The sequence below is a fragment of the Sinocyclocheilus rhinocerous genome, unplaced genomic scaffold (genome assembly GCF_001515625.1).
Source record: "Sinocyclocheilus rhinocerous isolate Xijiao unplaced genomic scaffold, SAMN03320098_v1.1 scaffold1708, whole genome shotgun sequence".
Classification (NCBI taxonomy): Eukaryota; Metazoa; Chordata; class Actinopteri; order Cypriniformes; family Cyprinidae; genus Sinocyclocheilus; species Sinocyclocheilus rhinocerous.
In genome coordinates this window covers 1,154,969-1,182,280 of record NW_015648635.1, presented here as the reverse complement: position 1 = coordinate 1,182,280, position 27,312 = coordinate 1,154,969, and the positions used below count along the sequence as shown (strand labels likewise).

At 36.2% G+C, this 27,312-nt stretch overlaps 3 protein-coding genes across 7 annotated transcripts; 1 reads left to right on the top strand and 2 right to left on the bottom strand.

Moving 5' to 3' along the window:
• The first annotated feature begins 1,882 nt into the window (after positions 1–1,882).
• Positions 1,883–4,236, top strand: mrps18a (mitochondrial ribosomal protein S18A). The gene is made up of 6 exons (XM_016514858.1): positions 1,883–2,099; positions 2,627–2,658; positions 2,871–2,975; positions 3,074–3,197; positions 3,610–3,685; positions 3,804–4,236. Exons 1-6 carry the CDS (start codon positions 1,952–1,954, stop codon positions 3,946–3,948), a joined length of 630 nt encoding a protein of 209 aa, XP_016370344.1. The 5' UTR covers positions 1,883–1,951; the 3' UTR covers positions 3,949–4,236.
• A 341-nt stretch (positions 4,237–4,577) lies between these two features.
• On the bottom strand, positions 4,578–8,101 carry LOC107710090 (radial spoke head protein 9 homolog). Its single transcript, XM_016514795.1, has 4 exons — positions 7,979–8,101; positions 7,434–7,563; positions 6,753–6,899; positions 4,578–4,738 (listed from the first exon to the last, which is right to left on the bottom strand). Exons 1-4 carry the CDS (start codon positions 8,099–8,101, stop codon positions 4,578–4,580), a joined length of 561 nt encoding a protein of 186 aa, XP_016370281.1.
• On the bottom strand, positions 8,069–26,988 carry LOC107710129 (CSC1-like protein 2). Of its 5 annotated transcripts, none has more exons than XM_016514853.1 (25): positions 26,760–26,988; positions 23,142–23,303; positions 22,955–23,034; positions 22,539–22,614; positions 22,427–22,464; positions 22,122–22,264; positions 20,997–21,048; positions 20,802–20,910; positions 20,657–20,727; positions 20,152–20,232; positions 19,449–19,578; positions 19,236–19,369; positions 18,853–19,035; positions 18,598–18,751; positions 18,417–18,523; positions 18,250–18,336; positions 17,799–17,858; positions 17,508–17,670; positions 17,163–17,268; positions 16,914–17,081; positions 16,698–16,813; positions 16,233–16,289; positions 15,896–16,137; positions 12,490–12,545; positions 8,069–8,147 (listed from the first exon to the last, which is right to left on the bottom strand). In XM_016514853.1, exons 1-23 carry the CDS (start codon positions 26,859–26,861, stop codon positions 16,000–16,002), a joined length of 2,517 nt encoding a protein of 838 aa, XP_016370339.1. In that variant the 5' UTR covers positions 26,862–26,988; the 3' UTR covers positions 8,069–8,147; positions 12,490–12,545; positions 15,896–15,999. The 5 variants fall into 5 exon arrangements, with proteins under 5 accessions (XP_016370339.1, XP_016370340.1, XP_016370342.1 ...); XM_016514854.1 differs by having other exon boundaries at positions 19,236–19,339; XM_016514856.1 differs by having other exon boundaries at positions 26,740–26,828.
• Between the last annotated feature and the right edge of the window lie 324 nt (positions 26,989–27,312).

The following is a 27,312-nucleotide window of genomic DNA, read 5'->3' as shown; positions in this document are numbered from 1 at the left end:
CCCTACTCTGCCGTCTCTTAAAAAATAACTTTTATCAAGGCAAAATCTACATATAGTTCCCACTGACAGTATTGTTTAGTGTAAAACATGTTGAAGATTAGCGAACAGGTCGTCGATTCATTAAATGATATGCTGTTTCCTGACAAAAGCTGTTTATTCAGCGTCTAATAAAAACTAGTTCATATCTCCACACCTATTTCTTAACACAATGAATGTAAAATGTACATTATGTACCTACTAAATGTAGAGACTTTTCAAGGAAACACCATGACACATTTGTATTAGTTGCACTTTCTTAACTAAGGTGAATATATGGGGGGGGGGATGCCACATCTAAGAAAAACAACCTTGCATTACAAGAGTGCAGTTACGTTAGTAAATTCATTAAATTCATCTAATAAAAACTAGTTCATATCTCCACACCTATTTCTTAACACAATGAATGTAAAATGTACATTATGTACCTACTAAATGTAGAGACTTTTCAAGGACACACCATGACACATTTGTATTAGTTGCACTTTCTTAACTAAGGTGAATATATGGGGGGGGGATGCCACAAACAGTTTATGCAAATTAAAACATGGCACATCAAGACTATATGTAATTATTAAGTAGTGATTTGTTTTTTTCATTCAGTAACTAAGCCAGTATGCAATCTCTTTATTGCTAACATGTCAATGTCATCCTTACAAATACAGCTTTCTTTTACATGTCACAAAGTCACCTTTTTATCTGACTCACCTGTCACTGACATCAGCTCGTCTTGATTGTTCTTCCATAAAGTTCATTGTCCGTCACAGTATGGCCTATTGCAATGAATGTTTTGTAGCATTGTAAACCTATATTTGTAGTATTTTTACAAGAGATCAAAAAATTATTTACTTACAATTTCAGTTTCGCTTAACAAGAAAGCACTCAGAACATGTACAATTTGCACGGCCTATAAATATTCTACTGTATTTAATGTTTTTTTTTAAATATATAATTCTGTATAATGCCCTCTTCTTTCTTCCTTTATTATTTATTATGTTTCTATTTTGAGCTGTGGTATTGTTTATGTTTTCTCTCTCTCTCTATTGCTGTTAATTGTAATTATTGTGTTCTAATTTTGTTGTACCATAGTGTAAACTGAATGTTCAAATAAAACATTTAAAAAAAAGACAGTCAGTTAAAGTTTATGTTAGGTTTTATTCTGTTCATTTAAAGAAACAGCATGATTGAGCATACATAACACTGATACTAGACACTAAAAATGTCAATCATTAATTTGGTGAAATCTGCCATAGAAATAATCGATTTTTATTTATTTAAAAAAAATTATATATATATATATATATATATATCTTTGTTCATTTATCATCATCATCATCATCATCACATTTCAAGTCTATTTATTGAAGTTACATAATAGTCATTACAAATCAAGTCTAATTTCAGGTAAAACCTGAAAGTCAAAGAAAGAAAACGTCGATATTTTTAGACAATAAACAATATTACATATCTCTTACTAAATAGAAATGCGACACACATTTGCTTGTAATAATGCCGTAAATGAGTCCTACCTGTCGCGACATTCCCTACTCTGCCTTCTCTTAAAAAATAACTTTTATCAAGGCAAAATCTACATATAGTTCCCACTGACAGTATTGTTTAGTGTAAAACATGTTGAAGATTAGCGAACAGGTCGTCGATTCATTAAATGATATGCTGTTTCCTGACAAAAGCTGTTTATTCAGCGTAGTGAAGCCTCTCCTCCATTGACATCCATTCAAAAAAGCCGCCTCTGCCTTCCCTGCGTACTGCGTACCGTTAGCCGTTGCGCTTTTTGGCTAAAAGTTGCAGCAGGCTCGTCTTCCAGTGGCTTTGAACCAAAGCACATCCTCCTCGAGCATCTTTCACAAGGAGGCGGAAATACGTGATTGACCAGGAAGCGGATGTCAGCGAAAGCATGGCGGCGCGCTGTGTTGTGCAGTCCGCAAGGACAGCGCTGAGGTCCGTTCAGAACGAGCTCAGCACCAAGAGTTTATTTCAGAGGATACCGGGTTTCTCGCAGCTCTCGTTTTTGGGGAGTGCGCCGTGTCGCGGATTTAGACATGGTGAGTTCACTGGAGTTTGATTTCAGGACATCTGCACAGCGCACTGCAACGTCCTCTTCATGTCATAACTGTTATTGAGCTATTATATCATATTATATGCAGTTTAAATGTCTGAGTGCACATCGAAAATCTGGGATGTAATAGAACATTTAATTATTTTAAATTGAAATTTAATAGAAAATGTTCAAAGACGTGTTATAAGGTCTATATTTAAGTCTACACTCATCTTAAACAATAAATACGTGTCATAAGTCAGATGGTTTGCACAAACAGCTTGAGTGCATGTTGTCATTAAATTAATACGCTGGAGAAAAAAAAAAAAAAAGTAAATTTTCCCGTTTTATTCAGTTATTTTGCCGAGAACATAATTTGTATGGAAAAACAAAACTTTTTTTTCACAACACATTTTAACAAGTGCAATTTTTAATGTTATCGTAGCAAGATGTTTACTGTAGTTCACTTCTGTGTCGCTGTGAATGTCTACATTAGGGAATGTCATAAATCACTGCTTGTTGTGTGTTTTACAGTGGTGGAGAAGAAAGAAGGCAAAACGACAGTTGTAAGTAACACCTTCTCTCTCAAATGTACATTTTACAAAAGAAGGTGCAAATAATAAACGAAACAATATTCTAATTGCAAGGACGATCCTTTCTCAAGCATCCAGGATAGAACAATAACTCACCAGTATTATCTGTCTTGTGTTAGTCTCACTTCAACTTGATATTATTTACAATACTATAATTATGCTTCTTTTTGTCACTCTTTTATCAGATAGAGGGTGTTATTGAGCCTACATCTGAGCAACCACAGCCTCCCAACCCCACAGCTTCCTGTCCCATCTACAGATGGAACCTACAAAACAAGTACAACTACACCGTAAGTACTCACATGTGATGATTCTGTGCACCATTATTTTTCTCTCATTATCTTTAAGACTAATCTCTCTCTCTCACACACTCTCGTTCGTGCTGCAGGACGTGCTGTTACTCAGTCAGTTCATTCGCTCAGATGGTGGGATGCTTCCCCGGCGCATTACAGGCCTCTGTGCTCAGGAACATACCAAGATAGTAATTTGTGTACAGATGGCCCATCGTGCAGGTGAGTTGGAGCTTTCTAATGTTTATGTTGTATGAAAATGCTCAGTGTTGCTCCGCTTCAATAAAATCAATGTAATACAACATCTAAAACTGTTTAAACCACATTCTGTTAATTCTTTTTTAATAAGTATTATGAATGCAGCATTTATTCAGCATTTTTAATCTCATATTAACTGAGAGACTATATGGAATATAGAACCATGTAAAATTAACTAGTTAAGGCAACAAAAAAAAAACTTAAAGAAATGGTGATCAGTTAAAGGTCCAAACATACATACTTTGCCTTATATATAATTATATATATATTTTAACCTAAAATCCTAATGCAAAAAATACATGCATCAGCTACTCATCTGTTTTGGTGTCCTTATTAATAGTTACAATCATTTAACCAGTTCCTCGTTTCTTTTTAGGACTCCTACCAGATCATAAACCCCCTTTACCTGAAGGCCATGTTCCAAAACCTAAACCCAACCCACCTCTCAACCGGTACGGTTACCTTAGAAAGATGTAATAATGTCACATATTTGATGAGTCATATTTTCATGTGCCATTTTTAGATTAGGTACATACCATTAATCAGACAGTCTCTTATGGTCTGTTGCAGGTATCTGACACGTTACTCTGTGAAGTCTGTGAAGCCCATCTTCAAGACAGGGCTGAAGTGGTGTAAGAAGAGAATGACTGTAGGACATCCTGCCCTGAAAAACAATGTCAGATACAGCCCCAAACCACTGTACATAAAGCACTGATGGACACAGCTGTTAACCCAATCAAAAGAGTGACTTTCATGGGACTGAGAGGATCTATGACAAAGGATTTGTACCTGCCTCTGGCACAAAGAGACTGTTAATTGATAAACCAGAGTGCACTGAAACATCAAAATGTAAATTCAGAGATCACTGTAATGTAACTCTAGAACTGTATGTTCAGCCCTCTGATTTGGCTTTCCACAGTGTGATTTGGAGAAATGTTAAATTATATTATTGCAAGGGCAGATTTGCAAATAAAGCGTTTCCCTCACTTGCAGCTGTTGCATGTGTTTGCGCCAGAGAAAAACCGAGGTAAACGTTTGTGACTGCCTTAAAGGTTGAAACACCAATGCAACTTCAACTTTCTAAACATGCTGACATGTTTATGTTTTCCTGAAATTAAATAACAAAGAAAATTACAGTGCAAATGCCTTAAAGGTTGAAACACCAATGCAACTTCAACTTTCCAAACATGCTGACATGTTTATGTTTTCCTGAAATTAAATAACAAAGAAAATTACAGTGCAAGTAAATCACAGAATTGATTACACATTCACGCTTAGAGCGAGATTGAATATTTTGCTGCCATTAAAATGTGGCACCAATACTAGAAACAGTCCTTTTGGCTGCTATAACATGAAGGGCAGGTCAAGGTTCATCAGTCCGTCTCCCATGTAGATGTGCCCATGCTGAGGGGTCTGGGGAATGTGGAAGAAGGTGAGACCCAGCCAGAGCAAACTGCGTAATACACACATAGTGCTGCCCCGCTCAAGCTGGAGGCTCCATGACCCTGCATGAAGGACACACACAGTAAGCAAAAATGACAAGAAAAAGACCAGAATTATCCTACTGTGCAAGATCAAAGGGGGAAAAAGAAGGCAAAAAGCATTTTGCATAAACTGAACCTGAATGTTCGACCATTACACATAACCACTGACAGAGTCCAGACTGTGTGATAGTGTGACAGACGCAGAGTAAAATCTGGAGAAGAAAGTCGTGTGACAGAGAGTTGGCTCAGTTATGGATAACTATTATCACAGTAGTATATAAAGAAGAGGCGTTCTGGTGTCTTTCTGTCTGGGTGGCCCCTGCATCCAGCTGCCGGCATTGGCTTGCGCCCAGTACTGCGAAGTCCGATGCCAGTGAAGTCTGTGTTTGAATTGCAGCACTGAACATTAACTGCTAACAATGTTTAACCTAAAACACTCAAAAGTCTACAATAATGTCAATTGTGACTCTGCTTTATTATGACTTCAAATATTTATAGGCGGCAGTTCTATAGAGCGCTCACTAATTAAAAAAGCTTTTGAGGATAATATGTAGTAATTAGATTTTCTCGTCCAAAAGATCCGATATTAAATTAGCCTGGCAAATCAGACAAGTTACTTCTATCAACACTGAACGAAACCATTACCCTTCATTTCTTCCAGTGATATTTGGCTTAATAGTCATACGGTTATACAATATTTTCAGCCTTTCCAAGTTCTTGGGAAATCTCCCCACTTTTTCCTTCTCCAGGCCACATTCAAGGTAACCTGAAATATCACCGCCCATTCCCAGTATCCTCTACCCACTATTTGAGGCGTCCAGATGAACCTGTTCACCTCTGGCACTTCTTGAGAGGGGATTGGGTTTTTTTCCACCTGATTGGTCAAGGGGAAAAGAAGAAACTGTTACGCAGGGCGGGTAAATGCCCTCTGTCTGAAACCTGCACTACTTTTTCAGTTTCTAGAGACAAAACAAATCAACTTAGCCTAGTATTGCCTGAGGTTAGGGGCCATCCCTTAGAAAGAGAAAGAAAGGACAGATCACCTCCTTTAATGAAACAGCTGAGATGTTTCTACCACACTTAAAGTCTGGGCATGTGTCCAGTAGGTTGACTGTGCCTTCAAACTCTACTGAGAAACTGAGGTTGCATTCAATAGGAGGTCACTCTTAATCTTGCAATGAGTGCTTTTATGCCAGAGTCATAAGCTATGTTTTCTGTAAATGTCAAGGCTCAAAGTGATGCTCTAGTGCTTCGCTCGGTATGTTAAACAAGTCAGATTCCATCTGGTTAAGATTCAGGATCAGCAGAACCAGATATTCCTTGAGGAACTCAACGTTAAACAACCAGTAGTGGTCTGTAGCCTGTAGGCAAGCAACGGGTAATGCCTCATGAAGCGTGCTTGATGAATACCTTTCAGCAAGCTTATGTCTGACTTGAATTTGTGGGGAACAACAACATACGAATACATTTTACGTTTTGTTAGTTCACTCCCAACTGACAAACATGGCAGGAAGACACACGAGATATACGAGAGGGAAATTTATAGTTGTTGTAGAAAATGGCATTCCCTCAAACGCTTCTTCCCAGAAAGCAAAGAGAACAATGGGATCATGGTTTGCAGAACAACACCCCAGATGTCTCCTTGGCTTTCACTCGACCTTAGGCAGCTGCCAAATCATATCTGTCATTAACCCAGGGAAATCCAGCTACAGGGATCATGGGATGCCTTGCAGAAGGACTTTTACACCCTCCTCATATTTCCCACCACTATTAAAGCTTCCTAAATGCAATTTGCATGTCAGCATCATTTTTTGGAAAGTATGGTGATGCTAACAGGTGTCGTTCACCTTTGAATTATTAAGTCTAAAGCAAAAGAGGGGTCCGATTCAATGCAAACGTTTCATTACAGGACTTGAGGGTGGGAGCTGGAGACTCCCACTGTACCTTCAGAAACAATATTGTGACTGGAAATAAAACCACATCACCAATAAATCATCACACAAAAAGGTAATGAAAGATCGTTCCTTTTAATTACCTTTGGGAATGTCCTCGCTCAAAGGATCTAGGAAGTCAATAGCAGGGTTTAGGTGAGACATTTCCAGGATGGACTTCTTTTTCAGGTTAACCGGCTCACGGAAGTGCAGATAGTTGCGCAGTTTCGCAGCCTCAATGGGATCTAGACCTGCAATCAAGTGTAGGGTGAACACACATCCTCTTTTTTCCCAGACATGTCCTGACTAGGATTTCTAAATTGCCTAAAATGTCCAGGTTTGTATCTATTGTACATAATCGACCAATCGTGGCAAGCAAGAAGGTGGGATGTAGAGAATGCTCAAAGCAATGCAATTGCTCATACATATAATGTATGAAGACTGTAGAGAGAGCACATCAATAGAGAAACAAAGACAAAACCTGGACATTTTTGGCAATTTAGAAATCCCGGGCCAGGGAAAAAAAAGAGGACGTATGGTCACCCAAATCATGTGCAAAATTTAAACTGATCTAGGGTCTGACAATTCAGATAAATGACAACATAATCAGATGAACTGAAGACTGATTACAAGAAAGTGGCTTCAGAGAACTGAAATGGATTCCATTTTACTAAGAAATGGAAACATACAGACTTTAGTTTTATACTCACACAGCTGCATCTGATTGCGGGTGGAAAGCATATACAAACACTTCTGAACTGCTAAGAGTTTGACTGTAAACATACCCCCAAAGCTTCGGTTTGTCTGCACTTTGCCGCTGGGGCTCTTGGTAAATGCACCACGTGGCACTACAGACGCATCTTTATCGATGTTTGACACGGCTGTTGCCAGTCTACTCGCCTCATTCACTTTCACCTGCAGAAACGGAGGCATGTTAACCGCTTCATAAACATTCAAGAAGCCGCCTGCCATCTACCATGTTTACTCCATTATAAACCATGAATAAACAGAAAACCGAATAAATAATAACAGTTGTTTTACATCCAAACATTACGACGTCCACATAAACACAACAGTCATTTTGTGTTTCTAATTTTCCTTGAAATGTTTACTCTTTTGATTGCTAAAAAATTAAAGATTGGTCAACAAAGCAAGATCTGTGTTTTATAAAGACACAAACATCTCACAATCCTGAAATGCAGATATACCACATTAGCCAAGGAAGATGGGCTTTTGTTCATTTTCTTCAATCTATTTTCCTATTTCCAGAAAGCTGCATGCTCCTTATAGCCCCATCTGTGTCGTGTAACCCAAGTGCCCCTCCTCTCACCGTGACCTCTTCCTCCGTGGCGTCGTCCCCCTCTCCCTTAATGCGCATCTCTGTGTGCTCGTACTCATGGGACGGGTCGCCTGTGAATCGCCCTTGTGCTGCTAATGCCACATCTGCAATCATGGACTCAGTGGCTGGGGGTAACAGGTGCCAATCCATGCAGTTTAAACTGTTTAATGATAAAAAATTATAAAAATGTAATTTCAGAAAGAACACAATTTATCACTCACTAACAAGATTAAACAGATATTGGTATTGAATATCACGGTTTTTCCAAATAATACTGATATACATATACATATATATACATATAAAATATTATTCTTCAGATAATTAAAATGTTCTTCACAATAAGAAAAAAATGGTTCTTTTATGAAGTGTTCACTGAAAGGAAACCAAAATTGTTCTTCTATATATATATATATATATAAACCATTTTACTAATAAAATATGTTTCATTATACAATTTTTGAAACTTTCACTTGAATGGCCACCATATTAAGGTTACATTTTCAAAGGAAATTAGTAATGAAACCAATAAAAGGTTATTTTATTGAATTAAAATTGCAAAATCAACTTATGTGAGAGACAAATTTAGCAATCGTTCACGATCACAAATGAGTAAACAAGCACTTATTTAAACAAGCAACATGATTTCATACCTGTACAAAGACTTTTTGTTTTTCATTTCATCATCTTCAACTCCTTGAGCAATAAAATAGTCGCATTTTATCCCCAAAATCTTTCCCCAAAATAAAACCCGGCTGAATTTGTAGTTTCTCTTCAGAATGACCAGTGAGGTTTGAAGAGCGGCTCTCTGCTCACTGCTCAGAGTCAAACCATTACATGCGGCTAAATCCAACGAGTAATGCAAAGATTCAGAGTCCATCTCAACAGCGTTTACTAACAAATTTATATCTACAAAAGAATAAATTTCGCTTGTTTATTGAACTGACGCTAGCAAGCGAATCAGCCTCAGAGTCTCCGGTTACCCTGTGGTTGCTAAGGTAAACAAAAGCCCTAGCATCCTGTTGCTATAGCAACTCACAAACACTCGGCTCACTACAGCTGAATAGTTAATTGCTCACATTAAAAATGTTTATGAAAAATATATATTTAATTAATATTCTAATTAAATTAATGCTTATGTTTTTATATATATATTTAAAATATATATATATATATATATATATATACATATATAACAATATTCAGAAATGTTAAGTTATTTTTTGCATTTGATTTTCGGGTCATCACAGGAGGCTCCTCATCTAGCGTTACTCAAAGACAAACAGGAAGCATGTGACAGCTGGCAGGATGTGTGTTCTGTCTGACCTAATGCCCTCTGCGCGATACCAGCAGCTTCACACGCTGTATGTGTGAATGAGTGCTGTTAACAGCATCCGTGGCTGACAGCAGAAGTCAGCTGCCTGTTGTGAACACATCAGCGTGTTTATGTGTGTGAAGATAGAGGCTGTTTAAGATGATGACAAACAGAAGTAGTGAGTTTTTGATTTTTTCGTTTTTGCACAGGCATTAGAAAACTCATATTTCATCCCAAAATTGAAAGGAAAAGAGAAAAAAGTTATATTTTAGTATTGTCTATGTATCTATCTATGTATTTGTGTATCTGTCTATGCATTTTATGTATGTATGTATCTATCTATCTATCCATCTATCTATCCAAATATTTGCATTGAGACAATTATTTTGACAATTAAGAACATTTCACCCTCAAATTCTCATGGTATGGTAATGCAACAAATAATAATAATAATTAAAAATAATAATAATAATAAAAATAAATTGTTAATTGTCATGAAAATAATGCCACTATAAAATATACATTAAAAGCTGTAAAGAAGGTTTAATTTTCTCTATGCAAAATATAATAATATATTTTGCTTTAGTTTTGGGATGAATTGTAAATGGCGTGGTAGTTGGTAAAATCTTATATTTAGTGAACTTGTTTTCTTTTCTTTCTCCACAAAGTTAACTTTTTTGTTTCATACTGTAATAAAAGTTCTTTATTGGCATCAATGGTTCAATGAATAACCTTTAACACCTTTGAAAACCTTTCCATTGCATAAAAGGTTCTTTGGATAATTAAAATGTTCTTCACAATAAGAAAAAAAGGGTTATTTTATGAAATGTTCACTGAAAGGTTCTTTAGGAAACCAAAATTGTTCTTCTATGGCATTGTTTTGAAACCCCCCTATGGAACCTTTATTTTTAAGAGCGTATGTCTGCCCTATAGCATCAGCTTTCTCCTGCATGGTAAAACCTTAACGAGCAACATCCGTTACAGGTGTCAAGTGCTTAGCACTCCAGCGCTCTTGAAGCCAGTCTCTGTGTGAGCGCTAGCAGGCTCATATGTCTGCATTGCTGCGATTGGGGATGGTTCTTCATCGCTGTCGAGGAACGGTTAGCCACAAAGACCCTGCTGAGTTAGCGGCACACGTGTTCAACACGCACACAGACGGACGGCCTCATTCACAGGAGATTAGTGGCCATCACACTCTGGCTATAACTCACAAAGCGCAGAGCCTCTGAAAGAGCATGACCAGAGCAGAAGATTTCAGACAGGAAGGGGAGGATGAGGAGGAGAGGAAGAGGGTGGGAAGGAAGTGAAGACGTCTGTATTTCACATCTTTGGACAGATTTGTCTCATGCTTGTCTCAACTGGTAGAGCTCAACATGACTTATTGAGAAGGCCTTATAGGCGCACTAACTTATGTTTAGGTTTTCTCTGCTTGACCCAACTTTGACATGTACAGTGTTGGGTGTAATGCATTATTAAGTAATTAATTATAGTAATTTATTTAATTATCCCTTGAAAAAGTAAAGTAAGGGATTACTCTTATTTTTTCTGTAATTTAATTAGTTACTTCTAATGTATCTAACATCAAAATTTAACATTTAATGTTAAAATGTATGTTTTTATACGCTGGTCAGTTCAAGAATAATTTATGTAATATGAAAGTAATTAGTAATATGTATTTATAATTACACCATTGAAGATGAAAATAGTAGCTAGTGTGTGTGTGTGTGTGTGTGTGTGTGGACGCATTCCTTTATTTTTATATTTTCAGTTTTCATTTTAATTTTAGTTTAAGTTTTTGTAATTTTGTTATGTGCTTTTGTCATTTTTGTTAGTCTTTTTTTAATATAATTTTACTTAGTTTTAATTTACTTTTATTTTTTTAGTTTGTTTTAATCATTTTAGTTCTTAAAATTATTTTCAGTTAGTTGCCAAAGCATCATTTCTCATTTTTGTTTATGCTTTTTAAATTTAAGTTGACATTTTTCATCTAATATTTTTATTTTAATTAATGAAAACAATTCTAGTTTTAGTTAACAATAACACTGAAAGCATATGTTTTCTATTTAACGTTGCTACTGCAGAAATACATATACATCTTTTATAATGTAATTTATTATGCGTTTATAATTTTAGACATTTGTTCGTAAGTACAATCTAAAGGTCTTTAAAAAAAAATCCATATTGATTTTTCTCAGGTGTTTTCACCATATTTTGAAATACAAAATGCATCGACTTAAAAGAAATGTCTGTAAACTTAACAGAAAATATCTTGGCAGAAAATGACCTTTTCTGTTTTTATATGGATACTTTCTTACTCTTTAGGCGTAAAACTTTTTTTTTGTTGTTGTTTTTTACAGTGGAAAAAAGTTACTTTAAAAGGATAGTTCTCCCAAAAATGAAAATTCTGTAATCATTTGCTCCTTCATATTACTCCTATATGAATTTCTTCCATCTGTGGAACAAAAAAGATGTTTCACAGAATATTTAGATCACTCTTTTTTTGTTCAGTGAAAGTGAATGAGGTTGTCAAGCTCCAGAAGATGCAAAAAAAGTACACCATACTATAACATTATTGACATCAAACTGGTGCAATGCATCTGCATGTGCCATATTTCAGTAGAAGTAACCACAAATATGATTTGAGCACAAATAAAAACTTAAATTTAAGTATGTTCCTCACAATTTCTGCATTTATTTTCTTCCACACAAGAAAGTAAGTCATGGAATGAAATGAGGGCGAGTAAACGATGACAGAATTTCCCTTCAAGCTAAAGAGAGTTGTAGAATTACAGACTGCAGTTTCAGAGGCAGATTTCTAGCTCCATAAGATTCTGTTGACGATCAGATAACAGAGCAAAAGTCCCAATCTGGGAATTCTCCCTCTAATTCTTCAGTTTCTTTACTCATTTCTGTCTGTCTCAGTTTCTCTGTAAACCTTAAGAGACGTCTGGCAAGGAAACAAAACTTTGCTATTAGTTTTCCCTTAAACGTTGTGTCTGGGTGAAGTGGAATAAGTTTACCCCCAGGGCTTGGTGAGGGTCTATTACTCTTGGCTCTGAGAACGGTACCTTACAGACCACCGGCGTTGCCATGGGAATAATCCCTCAGACAAAAGGGAGGGATCAGCAGGGGAAATCAATGCCGTCGGGCTTTGTGGTTGGCTGGCATAGAGATCAGTCATACGTACTCTGGGTCACGAGGTCAGAGGCGTCAATCATGGGTTCCGAAAAGAGTGCGGACCATCTGAAAAGAGAGAAGAAGGGAGGAGAGGAGGAAACATCTTCGTCCGTGTTAATGGAGGGATGAATCATCTTTTGAGTATTTCGAGGCACCATATACAAGTACAACTATAATTGGTTCTTGTAGTTTGAAAGACCAAACTCAGCTGGAGACGAACCATTCAGTGTGTGTGTGTTCAATCATGTGATGTGAGTTACATGAAATCACATCACATCTAGAACCCAGTATACAGGATTAAGGAATTGCACTTTCTTTAAAAACTAGATTTTGTGTGTTTGTTTGTTTTTTTCCAGTGCAAAAATCTCTACAATGATTCCAGAGCATTTGAAAGTGGTTTCTGCACTGAGTTTGCTCACCAGTGGATCCTCTGCAGTGAATGGGTGCCGTCAGAATGAGAGTCCAAACAGCTGATAAAAACATCACAATAATCCACACCACTCCAGTCCATCAATTAATGTCTTGTGAAGTGAAAACTGCGTGTTTGTAAGAAACAAATCCATCAAGGCATTTCAACCTTAAACCAAGTCCATTTCATAATAACGCTTCCTCAAGTGAAAAAGTCCATCCGCTATTGTCTTCTCACATCAAAATCCACCAAAAAATTTGTTTAAAACTGTTTTGGACTGTTTTTGCTCATAAAAGGTACTTGATCTGTGCATATTTCTCTTCTGATTCAGACGAGACGACTTTTTCACAAAATTAAAGCAATATTATGCAGAGGACTCGCGTTTTGGCCAGAAGCAATGGTTTGAATTTAAAAATGTCTTGATAGACTTGTTTATTAAAAATGCACAGCTTTTTATTTTACAAGTTATTATTTGATGGACTGGAGTGGTGTACATTACTTGTGGATTATTGCGATGTTTTTATCAGCTGTTTGGACTCTCATTCTGACGGCACCCATTCACTCCAGAGGAACCATTGGTGAGTAAGTGATGTAATGCTGAATTTCTCCAAATCTCTTCTGATGATGAAAAACTCATCTACATCTTGGATGAGTAAATTTTTTTTGAGCAAATGTTAATTTTTGGGTGAACTATTCCTTTAAGGTATCATTCACGTCTGTAGCGCAAACAGCAAGGATGAGTTCCATCCTAAAGTTTATATTTAGTGATTTCGTGTTAGGAATTTGTTGAAATCCTTATGCAGAAGCATGAGGAATAGTAACAGTGATGGTTGTCTTAACAAGCAAAACTAATAAAAGAAACCGTTTATTTACTATCCTAATTGTTGGTTTTACATCTCTTCCTCCAACAGCTGTTTCCAGAGGTACGATAAGATTTTTCTGAATTCGCTACAGCTGCCAACACTTGACACACATTATCACCAGAATGCTTCATTGGTCAGTTTTGTCACCCTGAGGCCCCCAGCAAACACCATTCAGTGAAACTTGATCTCAGCCCATTTAAAGAATTACCAAAGTGCTTTATTTGACTCATATGCATCTTTTGTCTCAAGTTGCATGTGGGTGTTTGCGTCATTAGGGCCGTAAAGCCTTCTGAGGGTTTATTGTGGTGTCAAACACTGTAAATGCTGGTCTTTCTGGCACTCACAGACTAAAATGAAGCTGTAAAAATACATAATCTAAATTTATATGACTGTATATATGGTTTACACCAAATATGTGACCTCTACACTGTATTGCGTATTCTTTGATTTATTTATTTGAGTATCTACACACTCAAATACACACATACCCAAGACAAATCGTAACAAAGCTTAAAAGTTACAAAGTTTAAACTTTTTGTGCAATAAAATATTTGGCAACCTAAACGTGAACCCAATTTACTACCTGGCACCACTAAAAATGTACAAAAAATACTGTAGTATTACCATGTTTTTTGTTCCGCCATGGTACCATAGTGATACCCTGTTTATATATATATATATATATATATATGAGAAAAGTTTGACACACACACACACACTCATTAGATCAGTTTCTGTTCTTTTGCCATTTTGAATGCTGATCCTGGCATTTGTAGCCGGTCAGTTGAGTTTGTGGGCTGCTTATGGTGTTAAAATAAGATGATTTTGCTCTATCCTGACTAATGAGCTGAAAACCGCAGTCCGGAGAAATGTGACAAGTGTGTGTTTGGAGGACGTTCATTCACCCATTTCCAGGAAAATCTGAGGCTTAAGACTATGAGACTCAATGTACGGAGGTTAAGCAGTTTAAAAGATCAGACACTAAAATTCGGTTTCTGTTCCACTCTTATAATGAATATACAGAACAAAAACACAAACACAGGAACCTTATCAAGAACTTCCCTTCATATCCACAATATCTTCCCATTGCATTACAGCTAAAGGAATAAATATGATGTTTGTACTTGTTAAAGCACCTACATGAGTTATATAGTGAAGCCCAGTTTCCTATTTGCTCTATAGATTTCAACCTTTTTTAAAGTGGGAACACTTTTCTAGGTAGATGAGTTTCTAGTTAATAGCTTCCGAAGTAATTAGAATTTGCTCCATGTAAACCGTCCCTTTCTTACTGTTGTGGTCAAGACATTAAATTTGAACTTTATGCAGACATGGTCAGCAAGCGATTTTATCACGCTAGTCTCATGTAAAAAAAAAAAAACGTAAGTTTTAAAGGTTTATGCATTGCCCAGTTAACTTAATTTTAAGTAAATTCAAAATTGAATTTACAGTAAATTTATTTACTGTAAATTCAATAGTGGAATATTTTTTGTCTAAATTATTTTCTCTATAATAGTTGACATTATGCCAACTATTGACATTAAGCTAGTTGAGTTTAGCTTGTATTGAACCCGAAACATCTCTCTGCTTCAGTCTGAACTGATCTGGGAAGAACCAAAGTGATCAGAAAGCAACAGTGCCACCTAGTGATGATTCATTCTCTCACGAACAACTACAAATCTGGTAATGAAAGGCCACTGAGCTATGAGCTCAATATATCGGTCAACATAAATATATTAACATATTTGTATAAAATGTTGCTTTAAAACAGATAATGAAGAATGACAAACAATACAGAAACTCGCTTTCTCTCACTCTCTCACACATGCACACACAAATTACAGTTATAAAGTGTGTCAAGTGGTTTCTAACAAGGCACAAGTGTCAGTTCAAGTGTTTTGATATACTCGAGTTATATTTGAACTCCTTGGCAAGTGCTCATTGGCAAAGCTGGTTTTGTAGAAATGTTTGGACAGCGTGTTTGAAAGTTTAAAGTCTTTGGCGAGAAGAATTGATCCCAAAAAGCTCCTTTAGGTTTGTTATATGGCAGTTTATGATTAAATGTTTCTCAAGTCTCTCAGTAGGTGTAAAAAAACAACAACAAAAAAAACAACATGAAAAGCTAGAAAGTGTGATTTTTATCTCACCAAAAAATTCCCTCCATCTCCACAATGACCTCCAACCTCTAATTCAGCAAGAACCATTTCCTCCAGAGGTAAAAAGGGCAGTTGTAATTGGTCGATCTCTGTTGTTAGATATCCGAGTCTAGACAATCTTCCTCTGTGCCGAGGAAGGGCGGGCTTGTGTCTGTGGTGCCGTATGAATGGCGAATGCTGCATTCATCAGATTCGGACGATGCATCTGGGTTCAAAACTTTGGGAAGATACACCTAAAAAGGATGGAGAGAGAGATTTTGGTCATCTCAAAATCGATCAAAATTAAAAATAAAAAAATATGAGTGTAATATACAAATGTGAAACTTGCCGATGCAGATGAGCTCTCGGAAACTCTATCTGCCGTGTCTTCATCTTCCTCCTTAACCTGAATCACAGACAATGCAATTACTTTTATGCATTCAGCAGACATTTTTTTTATCCAAAGTGACTTAAAATAGAGGAACAAAAGAAATATTTCACAGAGCCAACAATATTTGAAGTATACAATGACAGGTTTATTAGAAAGCAAGATTAGGAGACAAGCTGGAGCAGAGGAGAAATGCAGAGAAGAAGAAAAAAAAGAAGAGGATTTGTTTGTGTGTGTGTGTGTGTGTGTGTGTGTGTGTATGTGTGTGTGTGTGTGTGTGTGTATGTGTGTGTGTGCGCGTGTGTGTGCGTATGAGTGCATTGGTTTAAGGTTGTGGGGTGGTTAAATTATATTAAATTATGGTTAAATTACAACAATGCATTGTAAAATATAGATAAAACTTTGACACAGAACAAAGCAGCTTACGTTGTAGTTGTGCGGACTGAGGTATTTGAAGTGTCCGAAGCAGGTGTAACTTATACAGATAAAGATGGTCACACACAGAACCACTAAAGTGAACAGTGACGTAGCCGTCATGAAGCCTATGGAGACACGAAATCAACATATATCCACTATTTAAATCAAATATTAATTAAACTGTCTGAGAAACGCTGATTTAATCAGCCAATTAGTTGATGTTACCTGTTCTGATCACAGAGAAGAAATAAAGCCACATCAGACATATGATTGGTGCAGCCAGTGCTTGATTGACAGCTCCCAGGTGAACTTGCCGATCAAGGCGGGCGGGCAGGTAAGCGAAGTACAGGTTGTGTTTGTCCACCAGGTGTTTCAGCAGCAGGTACAGCAAACCTGCACACATGACCCAGTGTGTTAATGTAATGTTACATACACTAATACTGTGTTTAAGGTCTTGAGGAAATGAAATCAGACCGAAGGGGACGATGACAGGACAGGTGATGCTGTAAGCCATGATGACCGTGAACACACACAGCATCCATCCGTACATCGCTCCGTACTGAAACTCATACGCCTGATTCTACAGTCAAGAGGTTACAAGTGGATCAGCAATACATTTCTGTTAATTCTATTTCAAATCCGTTTCAAGGGATAATCTGACTTATTTTCAACATATTGTCTAAAATGAAAGTATAATAATAAAATAAAAGGTTAAAAGATACTTTTTAAATTCTTTTTATGCCGCATTGGTTAAAATGTAACAAGTTCTGAAGCAAAAATTCCAAATCCTGTTTGAAACATCAAAAGCCACAGACGGACCTGTTTAACATATTTCCTCTCAGCAGCCGAATGTGCGAGTGCCAGACGCACGATGTAGAGCAGTAACCCTGGCAACCGCAGCAGCTCCATGGCAGAGCCCACCAGAGCTGCCGCAATCACGTAATTTACAAAGAATGCCCCCTGATCAGGTAAAAACACACACCTGAGACACACAGAGAAGAGAAGATGGAAAGGCATTGTTATATTTCGGTGCATGTCACAAAATTATTCTGAATAAATCATTCTGATTTGAGCAAATAAATCACAAGGGTAAGTACACAAGATACTCACTCAAACCTCAGCTTCCCCTCAGACTGTTTATCAAACAACCAGCGGAAAAACACGTCTAGACTGAGAGAAAAGAGAACACATCTGAATCTGTACACATGCTCAGTTTGGGAACATTTTAGACCAACTGTACTGTAATTTATTAATTTATGGTTTTAAATTATCACATTTAAAAAAACAATTTTTTTTTTAATTTATGTAAATTATCACATAAATTAATACATTTATTTCGTTTTTTTGTGTTTTTTTTAAAATTGTGATTGCAATTTAAAATGTGAATTTTTTAAAGCTGTTTGTAGGGCTGTTTTATTATATATCACAACACAAAAATGTTGTGATATATAATAATAATAATAATAACATATTAAAACAAAATAATAAACACTACTATTGGTATATTCTACTGTAAAATATAAAAAAAAATGCATAATAATAATCATCATCATGTTCATACCTGGTGAGGCCCAGTGAGGGCAAAATCAACACCATGAAGATCAGGAAGGTGTAAAGCTTGTACATCATGCTCATATTTTCGCTGGACCTTCACACACACAGATAGACAGGCATTATTAAGCAAGCTTGTTTGTGCGTGAGTGTGTGTATTTGAGGGTAAAGGTCTACCTGGTCCAGTGGGCCTCTCCCAGTGTAGAATAATACACTATGGTGGGCAACAGGGCCGAGAAGGTCCACAGCAGAAGAGTGGGGAAGAACTGGCTGATAACGGCACTCTGCAAACACAACACTAGTCTTTACATCACTGCACTTCATGTGCTCACATCATTATACATGTTCAGTCACATACATTCAGATAGTGAATGGGCTTGGTGACATTAAACTTGTCCATGGTGCTGATGATGATGGAGGGTGTTGTGAGGAAGAAGAGGAGGAAGAAGAGTGCCGTATTCAGCAGCAGAAAGCGTAGCCACCAACGCCACCCATGTACTGACAAATTCTCCCTGAAAGAGATGAAGAGAAGGTCAAGGTTTCTCTATAAACTAAAGCAGGTTGTACTATTACAGATTTTGTTCCAAAAAAAAGTATAATTGGATAATCCTACCAGTAGATATTATGTGGATGAGGAGCGTAATTCACTTTCCATTTGTTCACCCTCAGTTCTGCACTCTTAGAGGATGGCTGAGGCTCCAGGCCACACCCACACCTGATTCCCCCACCCATTTCTTCTCCAGCCACACCCCTTGCCCCGCCTCCACACTCCAGTGCATTGAAATCTTTCAGAATACTGTGAGGAAAGACAAATGACACTCAGAGCGCAACAGTCGGGTTCCAGAAAAAATATAAAATAAATGTACTTTCTCCATAGGGAGAAACAAGATTTCTTTCACTTTTCACAATATATTTCATCTGGTAAAAACAATGTGGCTTACGAGGCAGCATAATTTTCATAAAAAAGCCTGTTGAGTCTAAGCACGAATCACTTACTAAGTGGCCATGTACTCATTTTGCAGGGTGACAAATGCCATTCCCAGAGGATGCAGTTTATCTTCCTCCTTCCGTTTATTTTCCTCCTCACGCAGAGCAGCCTCCTGTGAGCGGTAGAACTCTATAGCATCAACCTACACATAAACACACACGTTATTTAGACGCCCAAAGCTTGAAAAGTCAAAGGCCACTGATATCGATGGTAGTACTTACCCCTTCACAGCCCTTACAGTGACTGCAGCAGCAGCACAGGTGGCTGCATGGGCGCGGGTTGATGACCTCACGTCGTCCCTGGTACTCAAGTATCTTATTGTAATGTCGCAGATTTTTTTCTGCCTGTTTTCTGTTGCAAAAAATTACAATAAAAATCAAGAATAAAACAAATTATAACAAAAATATTAATGATAATACCAGCGTAGTTAACTATAGTTAACTAAAACTAAAACCATTAAAAAAAAATTAATTATTAATATTAAATATGAATTAAAAATATTAATATTAATATTTTTTTAATTAAAAAATGTTACTTGAAATAAAATAAACATTAACTGAAATAAAGTATTTTAAAAGTACTTAAACTTCTTTTATTTGTTGACGAGGGAAAAGTTCTCATTTTTATTTTTCAGTTTGATGAACCTGATGTACTAAAATAATTCAAACTAAAACTGAAATTTAAAAAAACTATATAGACATTTTTTTTTTTTATCTAATAAAAATGACAAAAACACAGAACAGAATTACTAAAACTTAACAAAAAATTAAAATGGAAAATATAAAAATAAAAACTAATTCAAACTATTAATAAAAAATAAAAAAAACATCTCAATAATACCAAGATAACACTGAATCATACATGTCCTATAAGATCTATGGACAACTATGAATAATAACGGCTTTTAATAATTGACTTTCTTACCTGTTTCTGTCCAGGTCAATCAGTTTGGCAACATCGTAACACAAGTTAACATCAGTCACTTGACAGGTGGGGTACGCCTCCCTGCAAACAAATATACATTCAAGACACATTAATATTGATAGTATATTAATACTGATAATAATTTATCGTTTTCCCGAACACATTTCCCATCTTCATGTGCACCAAAAAACAGGTAGTCCTGGCCCAAATCAGTTACTAAAACAAAAAGATTACAGTTCCATTTGGCATCAATATTACACCTGATTATTATCAAAATTATGCATTATGGCTGTTATTTAAGTATATTCCATATATGTAATGTCAATCAATTCATGTGAATTTCTCATGAATATATGCTGACCAAGAAGTCTTTGAGATCCCACTGTCTCATGCCCTGTATACTGAATGGAACAAATAACATGGAGATGGGAAGGAAAAGATGTCTGGATGAATGGCTAAAAATAAAGTGAACAAAACGAAGTCTTGGAAAATCATTCCCACTTACATAAAGTGAGTTTTTATAGTCTCATTACCGGCCGCAGTGGGTACAGCCCTCACAAACAGGGTGTTTCTGGCCTATGGAAAAATAAACCAGGGTCAGACTGAGACCATGTATGTGTGTGTGAGAGAGAAATGGTAGGACGGCTTACTATCTCTCTCTTGGTTCCCTTCATTTTAGAGGCGTGTCGTCTCAGCAGGGCCACCGTGATCATGAGATATAGAACTGCAAATATTGTGTGCAGCCAAAGCAGCGTATCACTGCAAAGACACCATTTAAAATACAGTTCAAATAGACACACACAGACACATTCAGACATTTGCACATAGATACATACTGTACATACCCCTGCTTAAGATTCGCTATGGTGGTTCTCCCGAAACTGTAGGGATCATTGCCTGGAACACAGTAATGAGTCAGACTTTTCCCATCAGCAGAGACTGAAGTCTAAGAAAAGAAACTTGAAAGTATTTCATATGGTGACATTATGTGAGATTATGAACCGCTACCGCCCTTCCAAAACCTAGTGAGCTAACATATTTATGCATCCTATGCCTAAACACAATGCCTTTAAAAATAAAAATATATAAACTTAATATATTTTTAAAAATATATACTAATTACCATGCTCTTATCTTGAATAAGGAAGGATGAAAATCTCCAAAACTGTTTGTCGTGATTACATTTAATAATTCAAATCATCAATAAAATCTGACAATAACAGTATCACAAATCAAATAATACTAAAGTCTGTCCATGAATGTCTTCATATGAAAGTCATATCAATAATAGTATCACAAATTATTAATTATATCATATTATATTAGAAATTTAATATATATTCAATAAATTATGAAAAAATTATGTTGTATTATATATATATATACTTCAGTTCACATTTTGGGATCAGTAAGATTTTTTATGTTTTTTAAAGAAGTGTCTTATGCTCATCATGGCTGGATATTATTACAATTTAAAATAACTTTTTCTATTTGAATGTATTTTAACATGTATTTTATTCCTGTGATGCAAAGCTGAATTTTCAGCATCATTACTCCAGTCTTCAGTGTCACATGATCCTTCAGAAATCATTCTAATATGCTGATTTATTATCAATGTTGGATATTGAGATATACAACATTTAAAATCAGCATTAGAATCTGACAATAACAGTATAATAAATCTTAAATCAAATAAATTTCTGGCTCCACAGACATTTTCATATCAAAAAGGCTCTTTACACTTTTATTCCTACAGCAGCCACATTTCTTTCATTCATTTTTCTATGTCAGTGTCTCTGGTTTTAGTCAAGTCTCTGCTTTAGAGAAACCGTAAACAGTGAGGCAGCTCGCTAGTTTATAACCAAGCTACTGTATGAAGGATTCTTGAGACCGCATTTAATTTTCCAGTGTGCTTGTGTGTGTGTGTGTGTGTGTGTGTGTGTGTGTGTGTGTGTGTGTGTGAGAGATACCCAGCAGGTCGCCGGATAGATTGACTGGTAGGATGATGTTGACAGACAGCACACAGATGAGCAAGAGCAGGATGACCAGGTGCTTCTGAAATGACAGATAATGTACTGCATCCACTCCGCATCTCTCCTGAACCAAAGTCTCACTGCACACACACAAACATGCACACACATAAGTTTCACTTCTTAGTTCTTTTACCATGCAAACTTCCCTATTTGAGCTCAGGAAAAAGCAACAATATCAACAGGAAAAAGCTTTCCAGGTGTAAACATGTAAAATTAATATGTAGCACCAAAATAGCACTTACTCCATATTGACGATAAAGGTGAGCCAAGAGCAGCAACCCTACAGGAAATGAGGAATATCTCGATGATGTCATGAATGATGTCATAATGAGGATGATGATGGTCAAAACTCACCTTCTCGTATTCAGGCTCCTCAACAGACATGGATGACGTCAATCTACTGTAAGGCCGTTTATTAGCATCTCTGAACCTGCAGCAACAAAACACAGGGGTCTTCATCTCACCATCCTCACCGTTTTAATCTTCTCTATTTAAAATTATTTTTTCTAAATTAAAAATATAAGAAAAATATTAAAATATTATAAAAAATTAAATAAAATAACAAAATAAAAATAAAATAATTATAAATAAATATTATGAAAATAACTATATATAAAAATAAATATAAATTATATATTTTTTTAAATAATAATTTGGCTAGCTTAACACTGCAATTTTTATGTAATTTTCTGACTCACTAAAGACCATTTACAGTAAATTATAACACTGTATGTTTCCATAGTAACTACTACTGCTTTCATCTCACATACCCTTCAGTCTCTGCGACAAGAGCGAGTCTCCCATAATCCCACAGTCTCCTTCTGATCAGAGTGAAGACTATTAGCAGCACCTGCGGGAAGATACACAGCACGATCCAATTACATCTGTACTAACCAATCAAATCCCACAATTCCTGCAGCACAAGCCAATCGGATCCCAGCTACCTGCAGAACTTACCACGAAGAGTGAGAAGTCCATCAGCAGGACGACGGGCACTCCTCCGAAATTCACCCCCTTCAGCACGGTGCTCTGTGTGGCACTGAAACAGCTGCTGTTGTCCACATGGGCTGTGCCATTATCCACCGTCACGGAGGGGTGCCCCCTCAATGTGGAGGCCATCTGGAGGACAAACAGGTACAAACTGTACAATTTTACGTTTGCTGTCCCTGAAAAGATAAGTTTCGGTGACACATATGTCATCAGGATCCCAGATGACTATTGTTTGCTCATCTTTATTTATTCATAATAGTCGATTAAGAATTGTTTTCTTATTTACAGTGATGGCATTGCAGGAGAAGAACATAATGCTGCATACATACATTCAAATCAAATAACATGGAGAAAAAAAAAGAAAAAAAATTATATATATTAAATAATAATAAAATATAACTATAATAAAAACAAATAAAATAAAACAAAATAAATGACATTAATAATATAATAAAACAACAAAATAAAAACAAAATAAGATAAAATGAAATGAAATGAAATGAATTGAGTAAATACAGCTATCTAAAACAATTACAGGAGTTGTTCAAAGCACTCATTACCAGTGATAAAAGATTAAAGTTAAAGATGAAACAGAAATGCATCATTGTTTAGCAATTTCTGTAAACTATTCCAGTTGGTACGTACAGCATAATTAAAAGCAGAACAACTTCAGGCACTTTTTCTTCTAGAAATATTGCGAAGAATACTTTTAAAGGGCCAAGTGTGATACATTACAGGTTGATTTAGAAAATATTTTAAAGATTAGTGTGTTAGTCCTAAAAGAAATACTATTGCTATATTTCAGTATGGCATTACCATCACTGTTGCCACCACATTTGATTCAAAGCATGAATCTTCAGTGTTGTGAACGGCAAATCAGTGCAAGGACGTGAAGTATCACATGCACTTAAGTTCAAACTCTAGAGGGAGTCCTTTAAAAATTTATTGCAAACAAAACAGAATTACACAATTAGTCTAGATTGCATGAGTATGTAGCATCAACAAAATGGTTTGAGGATTTATGAACATGATATTGCCTTAAAATGTTTTACTAAAGATCCTGGTGGATTACTGCTGACTGTCTGTATTGATGATAAATGTTTGAACCTTGTGCTTGCATGGTACCATTAAATTCTATAAGAAAGTGTTGTTAAAGTAAGGATCAAAATGTAGCCACTAGCTGCACGAAGAACTGTCTGTATTGATGATAAATGTTTGAACCTTGTGCTTGCATGGTACCATAAATTCTATAAGAAAGTGTTGTTAAAGTAAGGATAAAAATGTAGCCACTAGCTGCACAAATAAGTCCAAATCTTTCCCACTCCATCCAGTGTCTGTGTGCACTAGGGTCTCCCACAGATCCTCTGTTATTCTCAGATTATTTTATTTATTTATTTTTGGTCAGCCGACTCATGACATTTTCTTACTTTGTCTATTGCGTTACAAAATATATATAAAAAAAGAAATGAAAAAAAAAATTTAATCAAGATATATTTACTTGAGAAGAAAAAACTATAAAAATTAAAAGAGGAAATATCTGTCAAAGAGTTAAGAAAAATAATGCTGCATTCCCTTTGAATAGTAATTTTTTTCCTTACCCCAATGACAGGTATTTTCTCGTTTTATTATAAACTCAACTGTGACACTATTTTCAGAAAATGAGACGTATCTTAAGAGATTGGGATTCTCAGTGAAATGCATATTGATTCAAGAATGTTTAGATACTTTGACTGAAAAATAAGACAAAAGTATTAAGTAAAAATATCATGTTTTGCGGTGTAGCTGCCCTCTGAACTCCCACAGTATGTCAAATGAAAAAATTTTCAAGACACTCATCAGTGAGAAATTCCTGGATCACAATGTGAACGCAAAACTTATTTCAGCAGAGCTTCCTCTTAGAAACATCTCAGTAATTTCACCTGTTGTAAGGACAGTCCCACGATGCATGATAAAAAAAACTTTTACTTTCTACTTCAGCTTCATGATCTTGTCATAATGCATTAGATGACCTACTCACATGATCTATAACTGCCTGCCCCGCTATGCCATAGTTTAAGCAACATTTTGCATGATTGAAAACAACTTCTTCTTTATTATGTGGAAACGTATCGTTGCCAAACTGACAGCTGATATCAGAACTGCCACAACTGTCGCTGGGTGAGAATAAAGCCAGAAACAGATAGCTAAAGAATTAACTAGCAATATCGTTAGACCCATGATAGCATAAAAACACACCTTTTCATGAACACACAACAAAACAAACAAATATGCTCCACTAAACTGACACATACATCGACGTGCTGCCCGTGACGTCATGACGCTTCTGTATAACGGCGGACAAACTAAACCCAAGTCCAGTTCAACTTTCGTCAAGAACCGAAAGCTTTAGTGGTGCCTTCTCGAGAGCTTGTTTGTTTTTTATGAAAAAAAAGCATACCTCGGTGGAATTTTTTCCGCTTCTGGGTTGTGCAAAACCGGTCGGGCTGTCAGCTGAGAGAAAACTAAACTTTACGGTGACTCATATCATATCCGCACATGCGCAGATACACCGAACTCCGCCCAGCGACCCAATAAATGAATTCCCATTGTATAGAATGAATGAATATATTATTCCACACCACGGGAGTAAAATATTCATAAAACAGCAGATCATTAAAAAGGCCCCAAATGACTTAAGAAAAACAGTTGCCTAAATAATAAAAACAAATGTCTTTATATCGAGAAAATTAAGAAAAATAACCCAAATCAAACACGATATAGCTATACAGCCATAAAACTAGTATTTTTATCTATTCTTATTTCTCGAGCATAATTCTAGGCCTAATGCATTCTCTGATATGAAGAATTATTCATTTAGTCAAGTCAAAGTTTATTTAAAATACAATATTGTTTATTTATTAATTATTATTTACAATAACAATACAGCATTCAGTAATTGCTGGCGTTGAGACAAAATAGAATAGAAAAAAATTAATGAAGACTTTAAATGTTAAAAAAAATGTAAATGTTATATGAAAGAAACAATATATAGGCCCATACTATAAAGATAAATAGACTTAAAAATATTTTTCGAAGTAAACAAAAATAAGCAAATTTATTTATAAGGTTATTATTATTCAATATAGCTATTTTTGTTAGGCCTACAAGATTATAGTAGCCTACGTTTTACAAGAAAATACGGTTTCAGTCTTTCTACTTCAAAATTTCACATTTAATTCTTCCCATTTCTTTGTAATTATTTGTGAAATTTACTAGCAGTTTCTGAGTTTTTTTTTTTTACACAAATTATTTTAAAATGCAAAAACAAAACAAATATTATTAGAGTGCTTTACAAGAAAATGTATGAACAATTTCCGCTTGAAAATTACAGTAAATTATTTTCAGTGTAGCTAAAGGTAGCAATAAACAGTGAATTTGTGCGAAACAACATGCAGTATGCTATGTGCAATGCAGGGTAAATGTATTATTTGTTGTTTAGATTGTACCATGTTTTTAGACTGCTTTCATCAGTCGAAAACAGGCAAAATTTTCCAAACGGCGGCTGATTTAATTGGTGCATCCTCACATTTGGCTTAAATAGATTACCCCGGGCCCTGGAGGGGGAGGAGAGCGAGATGAAGAGAGTCTCTGAGCCTTTACAGTGAATCCCAAGTGATTGACAGGGCGGCTATATCCGTCCAATATCATGCCGCTCACGTTCTCATTCGCCTCTCCGTGGCCCTCTGCGGCACCATCTGACGCGCGAATTAACCCCCGCTGCAGGCAGGAGAAGGGCGACAGGTTCCCTAATCAGCGGCTGATTGCGGCGGCGGCGGCGCTCGGTGAGAGAGCTGCGGTGATTGGGGGTATGGAGGCTTTGATTGTTTTCAGTCAGCCTGACAGCTGAGGAATACTGCCTCTAATCAGCGTAGTCAAGATACTGGCATGAGTGGCAAATGAACAGTCAAGCACACAAGCACACACAGCCTCATTTAGATGTTTCGCTTGGTTAGGCTACTGTAAACACACGAAATAAAGCGTGAAGCATTAATCTAATCTGTCTGTGCTGTATAGCCATCTCAGACTGGAGATTATTCTAGAGTAGCCTAGAGCTAAATTTTAAACAATTGTGGAATTGTAATAGAGGTAGCACTGACCA

Coding starts and splice junctions, on each gene's coding strand:
- LOC107710090 (XM_016514795.1), bottom strand. CDS start 8,101: ATGATTGCAGATGTGGCATTAGCAGCACAAGGGCGATTCACAGGCGAC. Junction 7,564..7,978: donor CCACGGAGGAAGAGGTCACG/GTGAGAGGAGGG, acceptor CCGTTTCTGCAG/GTGAAAGTGAATGAGGCGAG. Junction 6,900..7,433: donor GACAAACCGAAGCTTTGGGG/GTATGTTTACAG, acceptor ACTTGATTGCAG/GTCTAGATCCCATTGAGGCT.
- mrps18a (XM_016514858.1), top strand. CDS start 1,952: ATGGCGGCGCGCTGTGTTGTGCAGTCCGCAAGGACAGCGCTGAGGTCC. Junction 2,659..2,870: donor AAGAAGGCAAAACGACAGTT/GTAAGTAACACC, acceptor CTCTTTTATCAG/ATAGAGGGTGTTATTGAGCC. Junction 3,686..3,803: donor CCCAACCCACCTCTCAACCG/GTACGGTTACCT, acceptor GGTCTGTTGCAG/GTATCTGACACGTTACTCTG.
- LOC107710129 (XM_016514853.1), bottom strand. CDS start 26,861: ATGATATTGGACGGATATAGCCGCCCTGTCAATCACTTGGGATTCACT. Junction 23,304..26,759: donor CTCCCCCTCCAGGGCCCGGG/GTAATCTATTTA, acceptor TTTGTCCTCCAG/ATGGCCTCCACATTGAGGGG. Junction 20,728..20,801: donor AGGGAACCAAGAGAGAGATA/GTAAGCCGTCCT, acceptor ATTTTTCCATAG/GCCAGAAACACCCTGTTTGT.